Here is a 19,173-nt window from a genome sequence, read left to right on the forward strand (position 1 = left end):
TGATCTCTAGTGTCACTTTCTTTTTCCTGTCAGGTGTACGTAGGCTTTCAGGTGCAGCTGGACCTGACAGGTATCTTCATGCATGGCAAGATCCCCACACTGAAGATCTCTCTCATCCAGATCTTCCGAGCTCACTTGTGGCAGAAAATCCATGAGAGCATTGTGATGGACTTGTGTCAGGTGGGCTAGAATTGAGGGGAGAGGATGAGACTTCTGTCGTGGTACCAGATGCCTTTATTCTGAGTGGGCCTCCATATCCAGTCATAACCTTTCTACCTTTGCCTCCAGGTGTTTGATCAGGAACTAGATGCACTGGAAATTGAGACAGTACAAAAGGAGACAATCCACCCCCGAAAGTCCTATAAAATGAACTCTTCTTGTGCAGATATCCTGCTTTTTGCCTCCTATAAGTGGAATGTTTCCCGGCCCTCATTGCTGGCAGACTCCAAGTAAGTGCCTTATGGCCCAGCCCTAGGCATCCAAGAACCTTAGTATTACTATTCTTTTTTTTTTTTTTGGTGACAGAGTCAGAGAGAGGGACAGATAGGGGCAGAGACAGGAAGGGAGAGAGACGAGAAGCATCAATTTTTCATTGCCACACCTTAGTTGTTCATTGATCGCTTTCTTATATGTGCCTTGACCGGGGGGCTATAGTAGACTCTTTGCTCGAGCCAGTGACCTTGGACTCAAACTGGTGAGCCTTGCTTAAGCCAGATGAACCCGCACTCAAGCTGGCGACCTCAGGGTCTCGAACCTGGGTCCTCTGCATCCCAGTCTGATGCTCTATCCACTGTGCCACCGCCTGGTCAGGCAGTATTACTATTCTTATAGCAGTACAGCTTTAGAAATTGTCCTTGCCTGTTTTCTTTCTAACTTGGATCCAGTGCTACCCCTGGATCCTGTGGGTATGCTCAGCCAAGTCTGCTGGTTCTCTGGGGATCTGGCTCATTTGGAAGAGGCAGAGGGTCTGGTTTTAAGGTTTACATGTAGTGATTAGCAGTTCTTGGGGTTGTGTCAGTGGCTTTCTAGAGGTCTGGACTCCTGACCCCTCTCCACCCTCAGGGATGTGATGGACAGCACCACCACTCAGAAGTATTGGATTGACATCCAGTTGCGCTGGGGGGACTATGATTCCCATGACATTGAGCGCTATGCCAGGGCCAAATTCTTGGACTACACCACAGACAACATGAGTATCTACCCTTCACCCACGGGTGTGCTCATTGCCATTGACCTGGCCTATAACCTGCACAGGTAAGGTGGGGAGAAGCCCATATTTTCCATCAGTCCCACACTTTAACATACACATGGTTTTTAGTTTGCTCAGGTAAGGTGAGATTCAATTCTTTCCTCCTCTGGGTCACTGGGTCTTTTTCCCTGCCTCTGTGTATATGAGCAGACACTTAGTAGTCTGGCCAACAATCTTTCCTCCTCTGTGTAGTTGCAGTTTCCCTTATTCCTGAGGCTACCAGCCTGGTCTAACTTTTCTTGCCTCTTCAACCTTCACAGTGCCTATGGAAACTGGTTCCCAGGCAGCAAGCCTCTTATACAGCAGGCCATGGCCAAGATCATGAAGGCAAACCCTGCCTTGTACGTGTTACGTGAACGGATTCGCAAGGGCCTGCAGCTCTATTCATCTGAGCCCACTGAGCCTTATCTGTCCTCTCAGAACTATGGTGAACTCTTCTCCAACCAGATTATTTGGTTTGTGGATGACACTAATGTCTACAGAGTGACTATTCACAAGGTAAGAAGGGTTACAAGCAATGTAGGGGTGTGGGACTCCAGATGCCTATGGGAGGGTGATAGGGCAAGTGTGTGCATATTGGAATGAAAGATGGATGGATGTGGCTAGGCCATGCTGACTGATGTAATTGTTCGTTAGACCTTTGAAGGGAACTTGACAACCAAGCCCATCAATGGGGCCATCTTCATCTTCAACCCACGCACAGGGCAGCTTTTCCTCAAGATAATCCACACATCTGTGTGGGCTGGACAGAAACGTTTGGGGCAGGTGAGTCATTTATAGGACAGAGAGGCTGTAGAAACTTGCCTCTTAATCCTTGGTATGTGGGTGTGGAGGGTGGGTGGGTGGGTATAAGATGAAGAGAAAATCTCCTGTTTCTCTCTGAAAGATTGAGGGCAGCTCATTTGAACTTTTCCCCTCCATCACTTAACTTGGGAAGTATTCTCTAGAAGGTCTAAGAGTGTATGAGGTCCTTCGTTACTTACCATCAGGTCTCTGCTTTCTGAATCTAATCATCTTTCTAAAGGGAACAGGCAATTTTTTTTTTTTCCTGAAGTGAGAAGCGGGGAGGTAGAGAGACAGACTCCTGCATGCGCCTGACCAGGATCCACCTGGCATGCCAGCTAGGGGGCGGTGCTCTGCCCAAGTGGAGCGTTGCTCCAGTTGCAACCAGAACTATTCTAGTGCCTGAGGCGGAGGCCATAGAGCCATCCTCAGTGAGGGGCCAACTGTGCTCCAATGGAGCCTTGGCTGTGGAAAGGGAAGAGAGAGAGAGAAAGGAGAGGGGGAATGGTAGAGAAGCAGATGGGCACTTCTCCTGTGTGCCCTGGCCAGGAATCAAACCGAAGACATCCACATGCTGGGCCTACACTTTCCTGCTGAGCCTACCAGCCAGGGCAAGGGAACAAGCAGTCTTAAAATATCACTTTCACCAAGTTTCTTCTCTACTTCAAAGCCTTTGGTCACCCCTTCTTGCTGAATTAACTCTTCTTTGGCTTCCTAGACACTTAATGTCTGACTGGGCTGTCACCTGTCCAGTCACAACCTCTCTTCCTTTATAGTGTGTTTCCTCTTGTAATTAGTCCAGCGTCCTAGTATCCCAAAACCCTGATGCTACTCTCCACCTTTGTGGCTTTGTTTATATAGCTCTCTTTCTAGAATGAACTCTCTTCTTTCCTCTGTTTATCACAGTCTTACTGCAGCTCTTTATGACCTTTAGTCTTAATTTCTTTTGTCCCTGACATAGTGTTGTACAATCAAATATTGGCTTCTATTAGTTTGCTATAGCCAGCTAGGTTGAAAAACCCTTTGGGGTAAGGTACCTAACATTCAGTAGCAGTACTCAGTAGAAACATAGTTTGATTATTTCATCACTAGGATCTTCTGTTCTAGTTTACCTGGGAGGATAGCAATTCAATTTCCATTTTCTTCTCTTGCTTTTTAGTTGGCTAAGTGGAAGACAGCTGAGGAGGTGGCTGCCCTGATCCGTTCTCTCCCTGTGGAGGAGCAGCCTAAGCAGATCATTGTCACCAGAAAGGGCATGCTGGATCCACTGGAGGTGAGAGGTGTTTGAAGTAGAAGAGAGGAAGTCTGAGATTTGTAGGTTCTGTTTCTAATTTTGGATTTGATCTTGTTTCAGGTGCACTTGCTGGACTTCCCTAATATTGTGATTAAAGGATCAGAGCTCCAACTCCCTTTCCAGGCTTGTCTCAAGGTGGAGAAGTTTGGGGACCTCATCCTGAAAGCCACTGAGCCCCAGATGGTTCTCTTTAACCTCTATGATGACTGGCTCAAGACTATCTCATCTTACACGGTATGAAGCCACCTTACAAAGAGGTCACTTTAAGAGTGGGTTTGGGGCCCTGGCCAGTTGGCTCAGTGGTAGAGCGTCGGCCTGGCATGCAGGAGTCCCGGGTTCGATTCCCAGGCAGGGCACACAGGAGAAGCGCCCATCTGCTTCTCCACCCTTCTCCCTCTCCTCCTCTCTGTCTCTTTCTTCCCCTCCTGCAGCCAAGGCTCCATTGGAGCAAGGCTGGCCTGGGCACTGAGGATGGCTCCATGGCCTCTGCCTCAGGCGCTGGAATGTCTCTGGTTGCAACAGAGCAACGCCCCAGATGGGCAGAGCATCACCTCCTGGTGGGCATGCCGGGTGGATCCCGGTCAGGCGCATGTGGGAATCTGTCTGCCTCCCCGTTTCCAACTTCAGAAAAATACAAAAAAAAAAAAAAAAAAGAGTGGGTTTGGGGCCATGAGAAAATCTTGTGCTTTGGCTTTAACCACAGGCTCCTTATGGGGGCCATTTTCACATCTTCAACCTGTGGACAGTGACTCTGTGCTCTGACTCATGGTGAGGGGTTAGGGGTCAGCACCTTAAGAGTTTGAAATCAATTCCTGGGTTCCCTGAAAAAATAGGACCAAGGAAGGAGGAAGAGAACAGTGGCTGACCTCCCCCCATGCCGCCTCATCTCTTCCTAGGCTTTCTCCCGCCTCATCTTGATTCTGCGCGCCCTGCATGTGAACAATGACCGGGCAAAGGTGATCCTGAAGCCAGACAAGACTACTATTACAGAACCACACCACATCTGGCCTACCCTGACTGACGAGGAGTGGATTAAGGTGGAGGTGCAGCTCAAGGATCTTATTTTGGCTGACTACGGCAAGAAAAACAAGTGAGCAGTGGTGGTGGGGAGACAAGATGTCCTGGGACATGGCTATAGAAGAAAAGAAGGAAGTGTCGGGCTTCATGCTGACTCTTGGGCATTGTTTCTCAGTGAAGGCACTGTTGCCATTGTGAGCAGGGTATTTCTTTATTGTCCATACATTACAGGAAGTTTTAACACCCAAGACCCTGAGGTACCACTATTAGTTAATAGCGCACACATACCTTTCTTCCTTCTCCTTTCTGGTTATTGTGGGATCCAAAGCGTCCATAGATTTCTAGGTATCCCTTAGGTTGACTGACAGCTGCAGCTCTGAGAACATGTTTTAGGGTTTCTGTTTTTGAGAATTATCCTGTGCTAGGGCACTTTTACTGAGAATAAATGGGAGGTATGGATGCTGAACAGGATTGAGCAGGGCTGAAAGGTGCACATGCACAGGGCCATCTGGGATGTGATGAATCTTACCAATATTAGTGCAGATCCGCTCCATACTTCCTTTTCAAGTGTCACTTGAGAATAGTCTGGAGTAATATGGGCTCACCTGTACCACCAAGTTACATTGTTGCCATCGAGGCATAAGTGACCAAGGGGAAGGGATCCTTGTGGTATGACCCACTCTGTCCCCACAGTGTGAATGTAGCATCATTGACACAATCAGAAATTCGAGACATCATCCTGGGAATGGAGATCTCAGCACCCTCACAGCAGCGGCAGCAGATAGCTGAGATTGAGAAGCAGACCAAGGAACAGTCACAACTGACTGCAACACAGACTCGTACTGTGAACAAGCACGGTGATGAGATCATCACCTCTACCACCAGCAACTATGAGACCCAGACTTTCTCATCTAAAACTGAATGGAGAGTCAGGTACTATAAGGGGCAAGAGGGGTGGAGATTAAAGGGCCTGCTGGTACAACTTAGGGTGCTTGGGTTGAGAAATGTTGACATCCCTACCTGTTTTTAGGGCCATCTCTGCTGCCAACCTGCACCTAAGGACCAATCACATCTATGTTTCATCTGATGACATCAAGGAGACTGGTTATACCTATATTCTTCCCAAGAATGTGCTTAAGAAGTTTATCTGCATATCTGACCTTCGGGCCCAAGTGAGTAAGTGTGCTCAACTAGACCACAGTGGGAGCCTAAACATTTTATGAATCTAAAACTCACCTAAGGTTTCCTGGAACTTGAGGTGCTGGTTTCAAAATACATGGATAAGTAAATATACAAAGATAACCAAGACAACAAGGATGGTTTGGGCCCCTACCAGATCTATAAAATTTATAAAGTTACAGCAATTAAGAGCGTAGCATATAGTCAGAAACAGTCATGTGTATATAATAAATAATGGCATTATCAAGTCAGTCTGTAGGATTAAGAATGTCTTATGATATTGAAACAAGCAGAAAAAGTAATCGAGATCCCGGTCTCACACCACTTACAAAAATAAAATCCAGGTGTAGTAAAGATCTGAATGCAAAATACTAAACTGTAGAGTATTAGAAAAAATTATTACCTTAGTTTTGGGATAGCCTGCTTAAAACACAAAGTATACAACTACAATCAAAATGAATAATATAACCTGACCAGGTAGTGGTGCAGTGGATAGAGCGTCGGACTGGGATGCGGAAGACCCATGTTCGAGACCCTGAGGTTGCCAGCTTGAGCACAGGCTCATCTGGGGTGAGCAAAAAGTTCACCAGCTTGAACCCAAGGTCGCTGGCTTGAGCAAGGGGTTACTCGGTCTGCTGAAGGCTCACGGTCAAGGCACATATGAGAAAACAATCAATGAACAACTAAGGTGTCACAACGAAAAACAGGTGATTGATGCTTCTCATCTCTTTCCGTTCCTGTCTGTCTGTCCCTATCTATCCCTCTCTCTGATTCTCGCTCTGTCTCTGGGGGAAAAAATGAATAATGTATGTGATGAAGGGTGTACCACAGAAGACAAACTAAAAGCATAAAGAAAAGCTTATTTTCTGAGAAAATACCAAATGGCCGATGATGCCAGTGGTGCAGGGGGCCTGTAGGTTCCACTGGCCCTGGAACGGGAGACTGTAGCTTCTGTGGCTGGGGTCGCAGGGGGGTTCAGGCCAAGGCCATGGAGCTCCCGGAAGCAAGGCTGAGGACAAAGGGCATCCTCATCACCGAGCTGGGCCACCTGGTCAGGGACATGAAGATCAAGTCTCTGGAAGAGATCTATTTTCTCTGCCCACCAAGGAATCTGAGATCTTTGACATTTTCTTGGGGGCATCCTTCAAGGGTAAGGTTTTGAAGATTATGCCCAGGCAAAAGCAACATGCACTGGCCAGAGGACCCAGTTCAAGGCATTTGTTACCATTTGGGACTACAGTGGACATGTTGGTCTGAGTGTTAAGTGCTCAAAGGAAGTAGCCACTGCCATCCATGGAAACAAGATCAGCAAGCCCCATACCATCCCTTGCAAGGTGACTGGATGCTGTGACTGTGCTTGTGCACCTCATCCCTGCCCTCAGGAGCACTGGCATCATCCCAGCCTCTGTGCCCAAGAAGCTGCTGCTGCTGGCTGGTGTGGCTAACTGCCACACCACTGTACTGCCACCCTGGGCATCTTTGCCAAGGCCTCCTTTTTAAAAAAAATTAATTTGAGAGAGAGGAAGGGAGTGAGAGAGACAGAAACATTGATCTGTTCCTGTGTGTGCTCTGACCAGTGATGAAACCAGCAACCTCTATGCTTCAGAGCTAAGCTCAACCAATGGAGCTATCTGGCCAGGGCTCCAAGGTCACCTCTGATGCCATCTCTAATACCTATAGCTCTCTCACCCCTGACTCTGGAAAGAGATGGTGTTCCCCAAATCTCTCTATCAGGAATTCACTGGCCATCTTGTAAAGACCCACACCAGAGTTTCTGTGCAGAGGACCCCAGCTCCAGCTGTGGCCACCACACAATTTTATAAAAAAAAAGAAGCCTGTTTAAAATATATATATTTGTGCCCAACCAGGCAGTGGTGCAGTAGATACAGTGTAGGCTTGGGACACTGAAGACCCGTTTGAAGTCCTGAGGTCGCTGGTTTGATGTGGGATCGTAGACATAACCCCATGGTCACTGGCTTGAGTGCAGGGTCACTGGCTCTGCTGCAGCCTCCTAGTCAAGGCACATATGAGAGAGCAATGAACTAATAAGGTGCCCAGCTATGAGTTGATGCTTCTTATCCTTTCTCTCTCACTCCAAATAACATATATACACACATACATATATAAATACATATATACATATATTTATAACTCTAGATATAATGAATTAGGATCTGGAATAGGGAATTCTCAGAAGATTTTTATTTTCCCCTAAATGAGAAGCGGGGCAGAGGCAGATAGATAGATTCCCGCATGCTCCTGACCGGGATCCACCTGGCATGCCTGCCAGGGAGCGATGCTCGGCCCATCTAGGGCATTGCTCTGCTCAACCAGAGCCATTCTAGTGCCTGAGGGCAGAGGCCTTGGAGCAATCCTCAGTGCCCAGGCCAACTTTTTGCTCAAATGGAGCCTTGGCTGTGGGAGAGGAAGAGAGAAACAGAGAGGAAAGGGGGAAGGGTGGAGAAGCACATGGGTGCTTCTCCTGTGTGCCCTGGCTGGGAATCAAACCCAGGACTTCCACACACTGGGTCGACGACGCTCTACCGCTGAGCCAACTGGCCAGAGCCTCAGGTAGTTTTTTTTTTAATGATAACTAGAAGAATGGGCAAAGACTTTGAATGTAATTCAGAAAAAGAAGTACAGGCAGCAAATACAGTATGAAAAGGTGTTCACCTTTACTAGTAATCAAGGAAACTCATGTGTTATAAAACACCATTTATGGCCTCTGATGAATTTGAAAAGTTAATATCTTGTGTGGGTGAGTTTATAGGAACACGGATCCTCTTAATTTTCTTGATGGCAGTATAAAATTTAAAATACTACCTAGTATTGAGCCCTGGCCAGTTGGCTCAGTGGTAGAGAGTGGGCCTGGCATGTGGGTGTCCCAGGTTTGATTCCCAGTTAGGGCACAAAGGAGAAGCAACCATCTGCTTCTCCACCCTTCCCCCTCTCTCCCTCTCTATCTCTTCTCCTCCCACAACCAAGGCTCCACTGGAGCAAGTTGGCCCCGGGCACTGAGGATGGCACAATGACCTCTCCACAGGCACTAAAATGGCTCCAGTTGCAGCAAAGCAGTGCCCCCTAGTGGTCTTGCTGGGTGGATCCAGTCCAGTGCATGCGGGAGTCTATCTCTCTGCTTCCCTGATTCTCACCTAACAAAAATACAAAGAGCCCTGGCCGGTTGGCTCAGTGGTAGAGCGTCGGCCTGGCGTGCAGAAGTCCCGGGTTCGATTCCCGGCCAGGGCACACAGGAGAGAGCGCCCATCTGCTTCTCCACCCCTCCCCCTCTCCTTCCTCTCTGTCTCTCTCTTCTCCTCCCGCAGCGAGGCTCCATTGGAGCAAGGATGGCCCGGGCGCTGGGGATAGCTCCTTGGCCTCTGCCCCAGGTGCTAGAATGGCTCTGGTCGCAACAGAGCGACGCCCCGGAGGGGCAGAGCATCACCCCCTGATGGGCAGAGCGTTGCCCCCTGGTGGGCGTGCCGGGTGGATCCCGGTCGGGCACATGCGGGAGTCTGTCTGACTGTGTCTCCCCGTTTCCAGCTTCAGGAAAAAAAAAAAAAATACAAAGAAAAAAAAATGCCACCTAGTACTGGTTTTAAAGATATGTTCAGAAGCTGCATGCTTGTGTGCTTGTATGTTTATGAATACTGTACTTAAATAATCAGCTGTGCAGCATGTGAGTAATGTAGATTCCTGGACCCCACTCGAGATTCTGAAGTGGTAAGTTTAAGATTGGGTCCATGTAATGTTGTTAACAAGCACCCTAGGTAATTCTGATGTGGTAGATTCTATGTCTATTTTGAGAAACTTTGTCCTTGTTCTTGGAGAAAGGAAGGAAACTCGGGGCTAACAGCCCAGAGTCTAGGATGGTACTAAGAATCATTTTGGTTCTTGACTCCTTTGCCTCCAGATTGCAGGATACCTGTACGGGGTAAGCCCGCCAGATAACCCCCAAGTGAAGGAGATCCGCTGCATTGTGATGGTACCACAGTGGGGCACCCACCAGACTGTACACCTGCCTAGCCAGCTGCCCCAGCATGAGTACCTCAAGGTCAGTGGGAGTGTGGGAGAATGGGAGCTTTCTGCTCTAAAGGTGGGGGAGGGAAGGCAGGCATGTTACTCTCATAGGTGGGAATCCGGTCTGCAGATACGGCTCTAAATGGTTTCTCACTGCTCTTTGCCTATAGGAAATGGAACCTTTAGGTTGGATCCACACTCAGCCTAATGAGTCCCCCCAGTTATCACCCCAGGATGTCACCACCCATGCCAAGATCATGGCTGACAACCCATCTTGGGATGGCGAGAAAACCATCATCATCACCTGCAGGTGGGCTTGAGCCCCCATTGGGAGAAAGTATGGTGGGGCTGGCATTGTGGACCTGGGCCCAGAATGGTGGTCTAGGGTCTGATTTTATGTTCATCCCTTTCAGCTTCACACCAGGTTCCTGCACACTGACAGCCTACAAGCTGACCCCTAGTGGCTATGAATGGGGCCGCCAGAACACAGACAAGGGCAACAATCCCAAGGGTTACTTACCTTCTCACTACGAGAGGGTCCAGATGCTGTTGTCAGATCGTTTCCTTGGCTTCTTTATGGTACCTGCCCAGTCCTCATGGAACTACAATTTTATGGGTAAGTGGGGATTGGGTTAGGGCCCAGGGGTCCCCAAACTTTTTACACAGAGGGCCAGTTCACTGTCCCTCAAACTGTTGGAGGGCCGCTACATACAGTGCTCCTCTCACCACCAATGAAAGAGGTGCCCCTTCTGGAAGTGCGGTGGGGAGCCGGATAAATGGCCTCAGGGGGCCTCATGCGGCCCGCGGGCCATAGTTTGGGGATGCCTGGGTTAGGCCAATTATGCTTAGCACTTGGGGCCTGACTCTGGTTTGGACATGGCCCAGGGGCTGCAGCTGGGTGAGGCAGGTGGACCTTTTTGTTTGTTTGTTTGTTTGTTTTGTTTGTTTTTTTTTTGTTTTTTGTTTTTTGTTTTTCATTTTTCTGAAGCTGGAAACGGAGAGACAGTCAGACAGACTCCCGCATGCGCCCGACTGGGATCCACCCGGCACGCCCACCATGGGGCAACGCTCTGCCCACCAGGGGGCGATGCTCTGCCCCTCCTGGGCGTCGCCATGTTGCGACCAGAGCCACTCTAGCGCCTGAGGCAGAGGCCACAGAGCCATCCCCAGCGCCCGGGCCATCTTTGCTCCAATGGAGCCTTGGCTGTGGGAGGGGAAGAGAGAGACAGAGAGGAAAGCGCGGCGGAGGGGTGGAGAAGCAAATGGGCGCTTCTCCTGTGTGCCCTAGCCGGGAATCAAACCCGGGTCCTCCGCACGCTAGGCCGACGCTCTACCGCTGAGCCAACCGGCCAGGGCCAGGTGGACCTTTTTAATGTTGGACGTTTTCATCTACCCCCAAGGTGTACGGCATGATCCCAACATGAAGTATGAGCTGCAGCTGGCAAACCCCAAAGAGTTCTACCATGAGGTGCACAGGCCCTCCCACTTCCTCAACTTTGCCCTCCTGCAGGAAGGTGAGGTCTACTCTGCCGACCGAGAGGACCTCTACGCCTAATTGTTTCCTCACCTCCTGCTCAGACTCCCCGCAGGCTGGAACCTTTTACCCCCACAACAAGCTGGTGACATTCAGCAGCTTGGCCCTTTTCCTGTATTTTGTGCTTGTTTTTGTGTTGTTGACCTCGTGGCTTGTAATCCTGAACAGAGTATAAATAAATTTTGTATAAATTGGAGTTTTTGAGTTTTTTTCCCCTGAGCTCAAATTCTGGGTGTAGGATTGGCGGGACACTGGACTTGTTAACAGCAAGATGCTGCGCTGTGTCTTGATGGGAAAGGAGGGCCCGTATTCGAGACACATAGGGCTAAATATCTCCTAGACCAGTGGTTCTCAAAGTGTGCGTGGGGGTGCAGTGGTCGGCAAACTGCGGCTCACGAGCCACACGCGGCTCTTTGGCCCCTTGAGTGTGGCTCTTCCACAAAATACTATGTGCAGGCGCTATCTCGATAAACAATGTACCTACCTATATAGTTTAATTTTTAAAAATTTGGCTCTCAAAAGAAATTTCGCCTGACCTGTGGTGGCGCAGTGGATAAAGCATCGACCTGGAAATGCTGAGGTCGCCGGTTCGAAACCCCGGGCTTGCCTGGTCAAGGCACATATGGGAGTTGATGCTTCCAGCTCCTCCCCCTTTCTCTCTCTCCCTCTCTCTCTCCTCTCTAAAAATTAATAAATAAAATTAAAAAAAAAATTTTTTCAATCATTGTACTGTTGATATTTGGCTCTGTTGATTAATGAGTTTGCCAACCACTGCCCCAGAAGATTTCAAGGTGCACCCTATGGTATTCCGGAGAAATATGTGCCTATTGGAGACCAAAAAACCAACAGGTTTTTGGAGTTTAGATTTTTGGGGGACAGAGGTGTGGGGAATTGGCTATAAGCTGACAGTCTGCCCAACCCCCCACCTCACTTGCCTTATTAGGTTGCAAAAGGCTGTTTGTTAAGGTGTGGTGCTGGATTGTTTACATTACACCCCCACTGCCCCCCCCCCGTGTTCCCCAGAAAGACTGGAGGCAAGTTTATTCTATTCTTTGGTATAAAGTTAAGATGATATGTATGGTGGGGGTTTTCTGCACTCAACACAAGAGTAAAAAGAATTCTTTACAATGTATTGAAGAGGAAATTAGAGTTTGCCTTTCAAATATATGCCTAAACATTGAAGAAATCGCTAGGACACACCAGGCTCATGTTTCTCATAAACACAAGAATGAAAAAACTTAACACATTTGCACCCGGACCTGCCAAATTTACTAAATCTTACTAAGAATGTATCTATATATATAAAAAGATAACCTTTTTGTTGTTTTTTTATTTTTTAACCCCTCTTTTTTTCACAAATTCTAAAAAGCATAACAAAAAATGTAACAAAAATGTTTTTTTAATGTCAAATTTAATTTTGTATTTTTGTTTAATTACCATAAAAGCATGCTTGGACTTCATTTTTTTCTTTAATATTTGACTTATATAACATATTTCTCAGGAATTTGTATTTAGTGAGCCTCCAATTATTTGTAGGATTTTAAATGTGCCCCGACTTCAAAAAGTTTGAGAACCACTGTCCTAGACTCAGGGAACTGAGGTGGGGGTTGGGCTTGCACACTCCTACCACCTTGACACCTTTGCCAATTTTCTCCAAAATACTTGCAAATCATCACTCCTTTTTCAACATCCCTTGGAGCAGTTGCTGTCCTTCCCCGAGTTCTCTGCAGCTGTGGTGCTCAGCCTAATCTCTTAAGTTTTGTGTCACTCCTGGTCAGGGAAACAGGCACGTGTTTGGACAGTTGGCTGTCTCTGGCTGAGGCACTGTCCTTGCCTGTGTGTGTGGCAGCCAAATGGGGCCCCGTGACTCCAGACACAGGGGTGGAGTCTGGATTGGGCACTAGTGAAGCGACCACTTACAGCCCTGGGCTTCAGCTCTTGGACGCCTGGCTGGAGGTTGGCAGTCCTGCTTCGTGTGACCTTGGCGACTTGAACAGGACAGAGTCCAGAGCACAGTCTCCTTCCCCCAGGCTATTTTCCTTAATCGCTCCTCCCCTCTCGCTTCTACCCCACCCTCTACTGCCCTAAACTGCTTCCTGGGCGGTAACTATTTGGCTTTTTCCTGCCCCAGTTTGGGGGTGGGGGGTCGGTGACTGTTGCAGCCTTTGGCCTTCGGGGGATATGGAACCCAGGAGGGCTGCACCTGGGGAGCATGGCTGGGGGCCTCGAATGGGCACAGGGGTAGAGACGGCCGCAGAGCTCGTGTACCATCTAGCGGGAGCCCTGGGCAATGAGCTGAAGGAGCTGGCGCGCCGCTTCGGCCCCGAGGCGGCGGCGGGGCTCGTGCCTCTCGTGGTACGGGCGCTGGAGCTCCTGGAAAAGGCTGCCCTGGGGCCCGCCCCCGACTCGGTGAGTCACTGTCCCCTCCCTTTGCCACCCGCGGGGTCGGCTGGGGCTTAACCCTCTGAGCCTGGACTCCCCAGCTGCAGGTGTCAGCGCAGCAAGCCGAACTGGAGTTGCAGCGGCTGCGGGAGGAGAACGAGCACCTCCGCAGAGAGTTGCTTTTCGGCCCACAGGGTGAGTGCGGGCCCCGCTGGGAGTCAGGGTGGCAGGGTCGGGCCGAATCAGGGTCTACCGCCTGCGGGTCACCACTAAGAACACCCATTCCTCAGAGGAGCGCGCACTGCTGCGGCAGCTCAAGGAACTGACCGACCGACAGCGGGACGAACTCCGGGCGCACAACCGTGACCTGCTGCAGCGCAGCCAGGAGACCGAGGCGGTGAGGGCGGGGAGAGGTAACGGTGTGGGGCGGGGCTCTCTCTGCGCCCCGCCCGCCAGCGCTGCCATTTGCTCCACCCCCAGTTGCAGGAGCAGCTACAGCGCCTCCTGCTGGTGAATGCAGAGTTGCGACACAAGCTGGCCGCAGTGCAAGCCCAGCTGCGAGCCGCACGGGACCGTGAGAGCGAGCGGGAACTGCGGGGTGAAGGAGCCGTGGAGCTGGCTCAGGAGCGGGCACGGGATCAGGCTGAGGGTCTTGCGTGTGAGCAGAGTCAGAAGAAGCCCGAGCTGGTGACCGCTGGAACAGGAGTTCCGGGGACCCCTGAGGATCTGGTGAGTGCCCGCTGAGGTCAAGACCCTTCTGGGTACTCATAGCGTCTGGCACTTTGTAGGCATTTGGGAAAGGTTTGCTGTGCTGCGTAGCATGTCCAGCGGGAAGTTGGAGGTGGAACACAAGAGGCTGGTTGTGTCCCCTCAACCAGCCTCTGTCCCACTGTCATCTAGAGCACTGGTGTGTCATCTGTTGTAGCGCCCTTGCTTCCCAAGTCTCTCTGCCAGCCACTACTACCTCTAGCACTCCTGTGACGACCCAGGGGCAGAGGAACTCCAGCCAAGGCTCCGCTCTGATCAACCTGCCCTTCCACAGGCGTATGCCCCGCAGCAGCCACAGCATCCCTCCAACGAAGGGCAGTGCGGCTTCAGTCGAGAAGAGCTTGAGCAGATCCTTCAGGAGCGGAATGAGCTCAAAGCCAACGTGTTCCTGCTGAAGGAAGAGCTGGCCTACTTCCAGCGGTGAGGGCGCCGGGCAGGAGCCGGGAAGCTGAGTACTTCCAGCGGTGAGGGCGCCGGGCAGGAGCCGGGAAGCTGAGGAGGCCCCAGTCACTCCTGTTCCTGGGCTTCAGGTCACCTGCTTCATCCTTTGGCTCACTGATGTATAAACAATGACATGTGGCAGGCACTGTGCTGGACACTGGGAGGACATGAATCACACAGCCCCTGTCCTTCTGGAACTTCATCCAGATGAGGAAGGGGGCAGTACAAAGGGTCACAGCAGCCCCAGCAGCAGTCAAGGAAATATTCCTAGGAGGGACACATTAGCTAAAGTTTGAGGGGTGTTAGGAAGGCAGTGTTTCAAAAAAGGATACTTTAGTGTGAAACTTACTGTTGGCATCCCCATCACTTTGTCCCTGCCCTTTCCCCTCTTCTGCAGGGAGCTGCTCACAGACCAAAGGGTCCCTGGACTTCTGCTGGAAGCCATGAAGGTGGCTGTCAGGAAGCAGCGGAAGAAGATCAAGGCCAAGATGTTAGGGATCCCAGAGGAAACAGAGAGCAGGTATGTCCCTACCTTCATTCTTTTTTCTTTTTTTTTTTAATTTTATTTATTCATTTTTAGAGAGGAGAGAAAGAGACAGAGAGAAGGGGGGAGGAGCTGGAAGCATCAACTCCCACATGTGCCTTGACCAGGCAAGCCCAGGGTTTTGAACCAGCGACCTCAGCATTTCCAGGTTGATGCTTTATCCACTGCACCACCACAGGTCAGGCCCTACCTTCATTCTAACTGAGCCAACTGCCCTTGTTCTGCTGAGCCTGGTGATCCAGCCTAGTCATGCTCCAATCCGGCCTAGCCACCTGCAGACCTAATCTGGTCATCCCATTTAGCTTGCTGATCCAGCCTGAGTCTTTTTTTTTTTTTTTTTTGTATTTTCCTGAAGCTGGAAACGGGGAGAGACAGTCAGACAGATTCCTGCATGTGCCCGACCGGGATCCACCTGGCACGCCCACCAGGGGGCGATGCTCTGCCCCTCCGGGGCGAGGCTCTGCCGCGACCAGAGCCACTCTAGTGCCTGGGGCAGAGGCCAAGGAGCCATCCCCAGCGCCCAGGCCATCTTTGCTCCAATGGAGCCTTGGCTGCAGGAGGGGAAGAGAGAGACAGAGAGGAAGGGGGGGGGGGTGGAGAAGCAAATGGGTGCTTCTCCTATGTGCCCTGGCCGGGAATCGAACCCGGGTCCCCCGCATGCCAGGCCGACGCTCTACCGCTGAGCCAACCGGCCAGGGCCTTTTTTTTTTTTTTTTTTTTTTTTTTTTTTTTTAAGAGAGAGTGAGACGAATCAACTTGTGGTTGCCTGTGCACTGATTGCTTCTGATAGAGAGAGAAACTTATAATTGCTTTCACTTTAGTTGTACATTTAACTTCTCATACACCCTTGCTCAAGCCAGCTACCTTTGGGCTCAAGCTAGTAAACTGTGGTATTGTGTGGAAGATTTCCCCACTCAAGCCAATGACCCTGCACTGAGGAGCCCACACTCAGAGCTAGTGACCTCAGGGCTTTGAACCGGCGACCTGAGTGTTCTGGATTGATGCTTTATCCACGTTCCTGGTCGACTCCACCAGTGATCAGGCATCTTCTGAGTCTTTTGTCTCAGACCGAACCTATCACCTCAGCCTAGTCACACCTTGAACCTACCACTATAGTCAAGTCACTCATGAAACCTACCAACCTGGCCCGGTTATCCCTTGAGCATGCTATCCAAACGGCCCTGCTGAGCTTGTCCCTCTGGCCTGGTCAACCCCTGAGCCTACTATCTGCTCACCCCTTGGGCCTGCTGCTTGGTGCCGACTGCTGTCCTGAGCGTGCCCCTCTTCTCCCTGGATCGCACTGCTCCCACTGGCCTTGCTCACTGTGGACCCTGTGGAAGAATCCTGCTAATGCTTTTTCTCCACATTCTTTTTTTGGTTTCCTGTCCTGGCTGTATCTGTTTGTTCTCAGGGTGGTAAGACTATAGCTGTAGAGACCTCCATAGAAAGCCAAAAGGACTGGGTTCAAAGAGCGTCTGGGTTGATGAACACATGGGGATGGGGCACTAATGGAGGCTTGGAGAGGGCATGGAAGCGCCTGTCCTTTCCCCATGCCTTGCCCTATGCATCTCTCCCATCTGGCTATTCCTGAGTTATACCCTTTTATGATTAATTGTTAATCTAGTAAGTAAAAAAAAAAAAAGCCTGACGGATATTGGTGCAGTGGATAAAGCGTCGACCTGGAATGCTGAAGTCGCCAGTTCAAAACTCCGAGGTTACTGGCTTACTACCATCTTGAGCCCAAAGGTTGCTGGCACAAAAAGCCCAAAATTGCTGGCTTGAGCAAAGGGTCATTGGCACAGCCCCAGTTAGGGCACGTATGAGAAGCTCAATGTATAACTAAAAGTGAAAGCAACTCTAAGTTGATGTTCTTACTCTCTCCTCCCTCTCTCAGAAGCAATCAGTGCACAACTAAAGCGAAAGCAACTATGGGTTGGTACTTGTCACCCTCTCTCACCCTCTCTCTCCCTTCCTGTCTCTCTCTCTCTCTCTCTTAAAACAAAAATGACCCCCCCAAATAAAAAACAAAAACTATGACCTGTAGTGGCACAGTGGATAAAGCGTTGACCTAGAATGCTGAGGTTGCCAGTTAGAAACCCTGGGATTGCCTGGTCAAGGCACATATAGGCAGCAACTACTACGAGTTGATGTTTTCTGCTTGTCACCCTGTCTGTAAAATCAATCTCTCTCCTCTCTGTAAAATCAATAAATAAAGTCTTTAAAAAAAAAAGGCCCTGGCCTGACCTGTGGTGGCGCAGTGGATAAAGTGTCGACCTGGAAATGCTGAGGTCGCCGGTTCGAAACCCTGGGCTTGCCTGGTCAAGGCACAATGGGGGTTGATGCTTCCAGCTCCTCCCCCCTTCTCTCTCTCTCTGTCTCTCTCTCCTCTCTCTCTCTCTCTCTCTCTCTCTCTCTCTCTCTCTGTCTCTCTCTCTGTCTCTCTGTCTCTCTGTCACTCTCCTCTCTAAAAAAAAAAAAAAAAGCCCTGGCCAGGTTGCTCAGTGGATAGAGCCTGATGTGCAGACATCTCGGGTTTGATCCCCAGTCAGGGCACACGTGAGAAGTGGCCATCTGCCTCTCTTCCCCTTCCTTCCCCCTCCTTTCTCTCTTCCCTTCTCACAGCCAGTGGCTCCATTGTCCTGAGCGTCAGCCCTGGGCACTGAGGATAGCTCAGTTACTCTGAGCATCTGCCTCAGGCACTTAGGATAGCTCGGTTGATTTGGCCCCAGATGGGGATTGCTGGGTGGATCCCAGTTAGGACACATGCAGGAGTATGTCTCTCTATCTCCTCTCCTCTCACTTAAAATAAAGAAAAGACTATAACTGCAGCCTTGCTAGGGGGCCTGCTGTCTGTAACGCTATCAAATAAAAGTCTCAAGATTTTTTTTATCTCCCCAGTGTCTCCTTTCCAGCCATAGGGGCCCTGTTGTCACTCTGTCCTCCCCTGCCTGCTCCTGGGAGCTCACAGAAGACTGATCTAGCTGTACTCCCGTTGTCCCTCCTGCCCTTGATAAATGACCCTCACCATTTCCTCTCTCCTCTGTCTCAGTGACGATGAGGATGGCTCATGGATCCTGCTCTCCAGTGATAAGGGAGACCACCCCACACCCCCTGAGTCCAGAATACAGAGTTTGTATGTTGGGGAAAGAGGAAGGGAAAAAGTGGTAGGGGTGAAGAAGGGGCCCTACCTTGGTTCTTCAGCATCCCCTTTCCCACTCCCCTGATGTTCACCTGCTGGCCTGAGCTCTGAGCACGCCCCTCCCTTCTGCATCTCTGACCCTGGCCCCGGACCTCCGCACTGCCTCATGCATCCCCTTTCCTACTGTATCCCCTTTTCCTACCACCCCCTGTCCTCAGGCCATGTCCTTGCTCTCTCTGGCATCCAGGCTCAAAGTGCTTCTTGGTTCTCCCCCTAGCTTTGGCCTGTGTTACCGGGGTGAAGCAGAGGCCCCTGAAGCCAAGACCAGCAGCACAGCTCCCAGCAAGCTGGGGGGAGAAGAAGAGGCCCCACAGCAACCCCACCTGGAGCCTATGGGGAGCTCCTGACCGGCCCTGCTCTGCTCTCAATGAACATGTTTGTCTGAGGTCCTCAGGTTCCCCAGAGGCCTGACCTTGGAGTCTGACTATGAGTGGATGTGTGACCTCAAGTGAGGACAGAACTCCCTTCTTCCCAGCCCTCTCAGGCTCTTTCCTAGTCTTGGCCGAGCCAGGGCGTGTGTGGGAGCTCAGTTTACCTTCCTTCCCTATATTGTTGAGCTAAATGATAAAAGTGCTTCCTCTCTGAGTCTGTTTCTGCATCTATGAAATGGAGAGCTACCTACCTCCCAGAGATGTGTGTTGATGGCCTAAGCTGTTGTAATAAATTATCTGCCCATGATACCCAGAAACTGTTCCTTGTCTGTCTGTCAGTGATCTGCCCCCTAATTTCCACTCTGCTCAACCAGGGGTGATGGCAGGCTCAGGCT

At 50.3% G+C, this 19,173-nt stretch overlaps 2 protein-coding genes and 1 pseudogene across 3 annotated transcripts in view; all 3 read left to right on the top strand.

The window, feature by feature from the left end:
- The window catches only part of PRPF8 (pre-mRNA processing factor 8), a 34,941-nt gene extending 23,672 nt beyond the window's left edge, over positions 1 to 11,269 (top strand). Inside the window, exons 30-43 of the mRNA XM_066363544.1 lie at positions 34 to 180; positions 289 to 449; positions 1,063 to 1,254; positions 1,510 to 1,747; positions 1,886 to 2,014; positions 3,192 to 3,305; positions 3,387 to 3,560; positions 4,223 to 4,416; positions 5,037 to 5,276; positions 5,374 to 5,515; positions 9,433 to 9,573; positions 9,710 to 9,849; positions 9,953 to 10,155; positions 10,940 to 11,269. Coding sequence (XP_066219641.1) covers positions 34 to 180; positions 289 to 449; positions 1,063 to 1,254; positions 1,510 to 1,747; positions 1,886 to 2,014; positions 3,192 to 3,305; positions 3,387 to 3,560; positions 4,223 to 4,416; positions 5,037 to 5,276; positions 5,374 to 5,515; positions 9,433 to 9,573; positions 9,710 to 9,849; positions 9,953 to 10,155; positions 10,940 to 11,094 — 2,370 coding nt within the window. The 3' untranslated portion in view covers positions 11,095 to 11,269. The remainder of the gene's footprint in view (positions 1 to 33; positions 181 to 288; positions 450 to 1,062; positions 1,255 to 1,509; positions 1,748 to 1,885; positions 2,015 to 3,191; positions 3,306 to 3,386; positions 3,561 to 4,222; positions 4,417 to 5,036; positions 5,277 to 5,373; positions 5,516 to 9,432; positions 9,574 to 9,709; positions 9,850 to 9,952; positions 10,156 to 10,939) is intronic.
- On the top strand, positions 6,404 to 7,430 carry LOC136394290 (small ribosomal subunit protein uS5-like; annotated as a pseudogene).
- A 1,770-nt stretch (positions 11,270 to 13,039) lies between the features above and the next one.
- On the top strand, positions 13,040 to 19,089 carry RILP (Rab interacting lysosomal protein). Of its 2 annotated transcripts, none has more exons than XM_066363530.1 (8): positions 13,040 to 13,482; positions 13,563 to 13,650; positions 13,746 to 13,852; positions 13,936 to 14,184; positions 14,498 to 14,643; positions 15,062 to 15,184; positions 18,258 to 18,341; positions 18,625 to 19,089. In XM_066363530.1, exons 1-8 carry the CDS (start codon positions 13,255 to 13,257, stop codon positions 18,752 to 18,754), a joined length of 1,155 nt encoding a protein of 384 aa, XP_066219627.1. In that variant the 5' UTR covers positions 13,040 to 13,254; the 3' UTR covers positions 18,755 to 19,089. The 2 variants fall into 2 exon arrangements, with proteins under 2 accessions (XP_066219627.1, XP_066219626.1); XM_066363529.1 differs by having other exon boundaries at positions 13,045 to 13,482; positions 13,557 to 13,650.
- The last annotated feature ends 84 nt before the right edge of the window (positions 19,090 to 19,173 follow it).

Source organism: Saccopteryx leptura, chromosome 2, assembly GCF_036850995.1.
Source record: "Saccopteryx leptura isolate mSacLep1 chromosome 2, mSacLep1_pri_phased_curated, whole genome shotgun sequence".
In the NCBI taxonomy this organism is placed as follows: domain Eukaryota; kingdom Metazoa; phylum Chordata; class Mammalia; order Chiroptera; family Emballonuridae; genus Saccopteryx; species Saccopteryx leptura.

Coding starts and splice junctions, on each gene's coding strand:
- RILP (XM_066363529.1), top strand. CDS start 13,255: ATGGAACCCAGGAGGGCTGCACCTGGGGAGCATGGCTGGGGGCCTCGA. Junction 13,651..13,745: donor GTTGCTTTTCGGCCCACAGG/GTGAGTGCGGGC, acceptor CCCATTCCTCAG/AGGAGCGCGCACTGCTGCGG. Junction 14,185..14,497: donor CGGGGACCCCTGAGGATCTG/GTGAGTGCCCGC, acceptor GCCCTTCCACAG/GCGTATGCCCCGCAGCAGCC.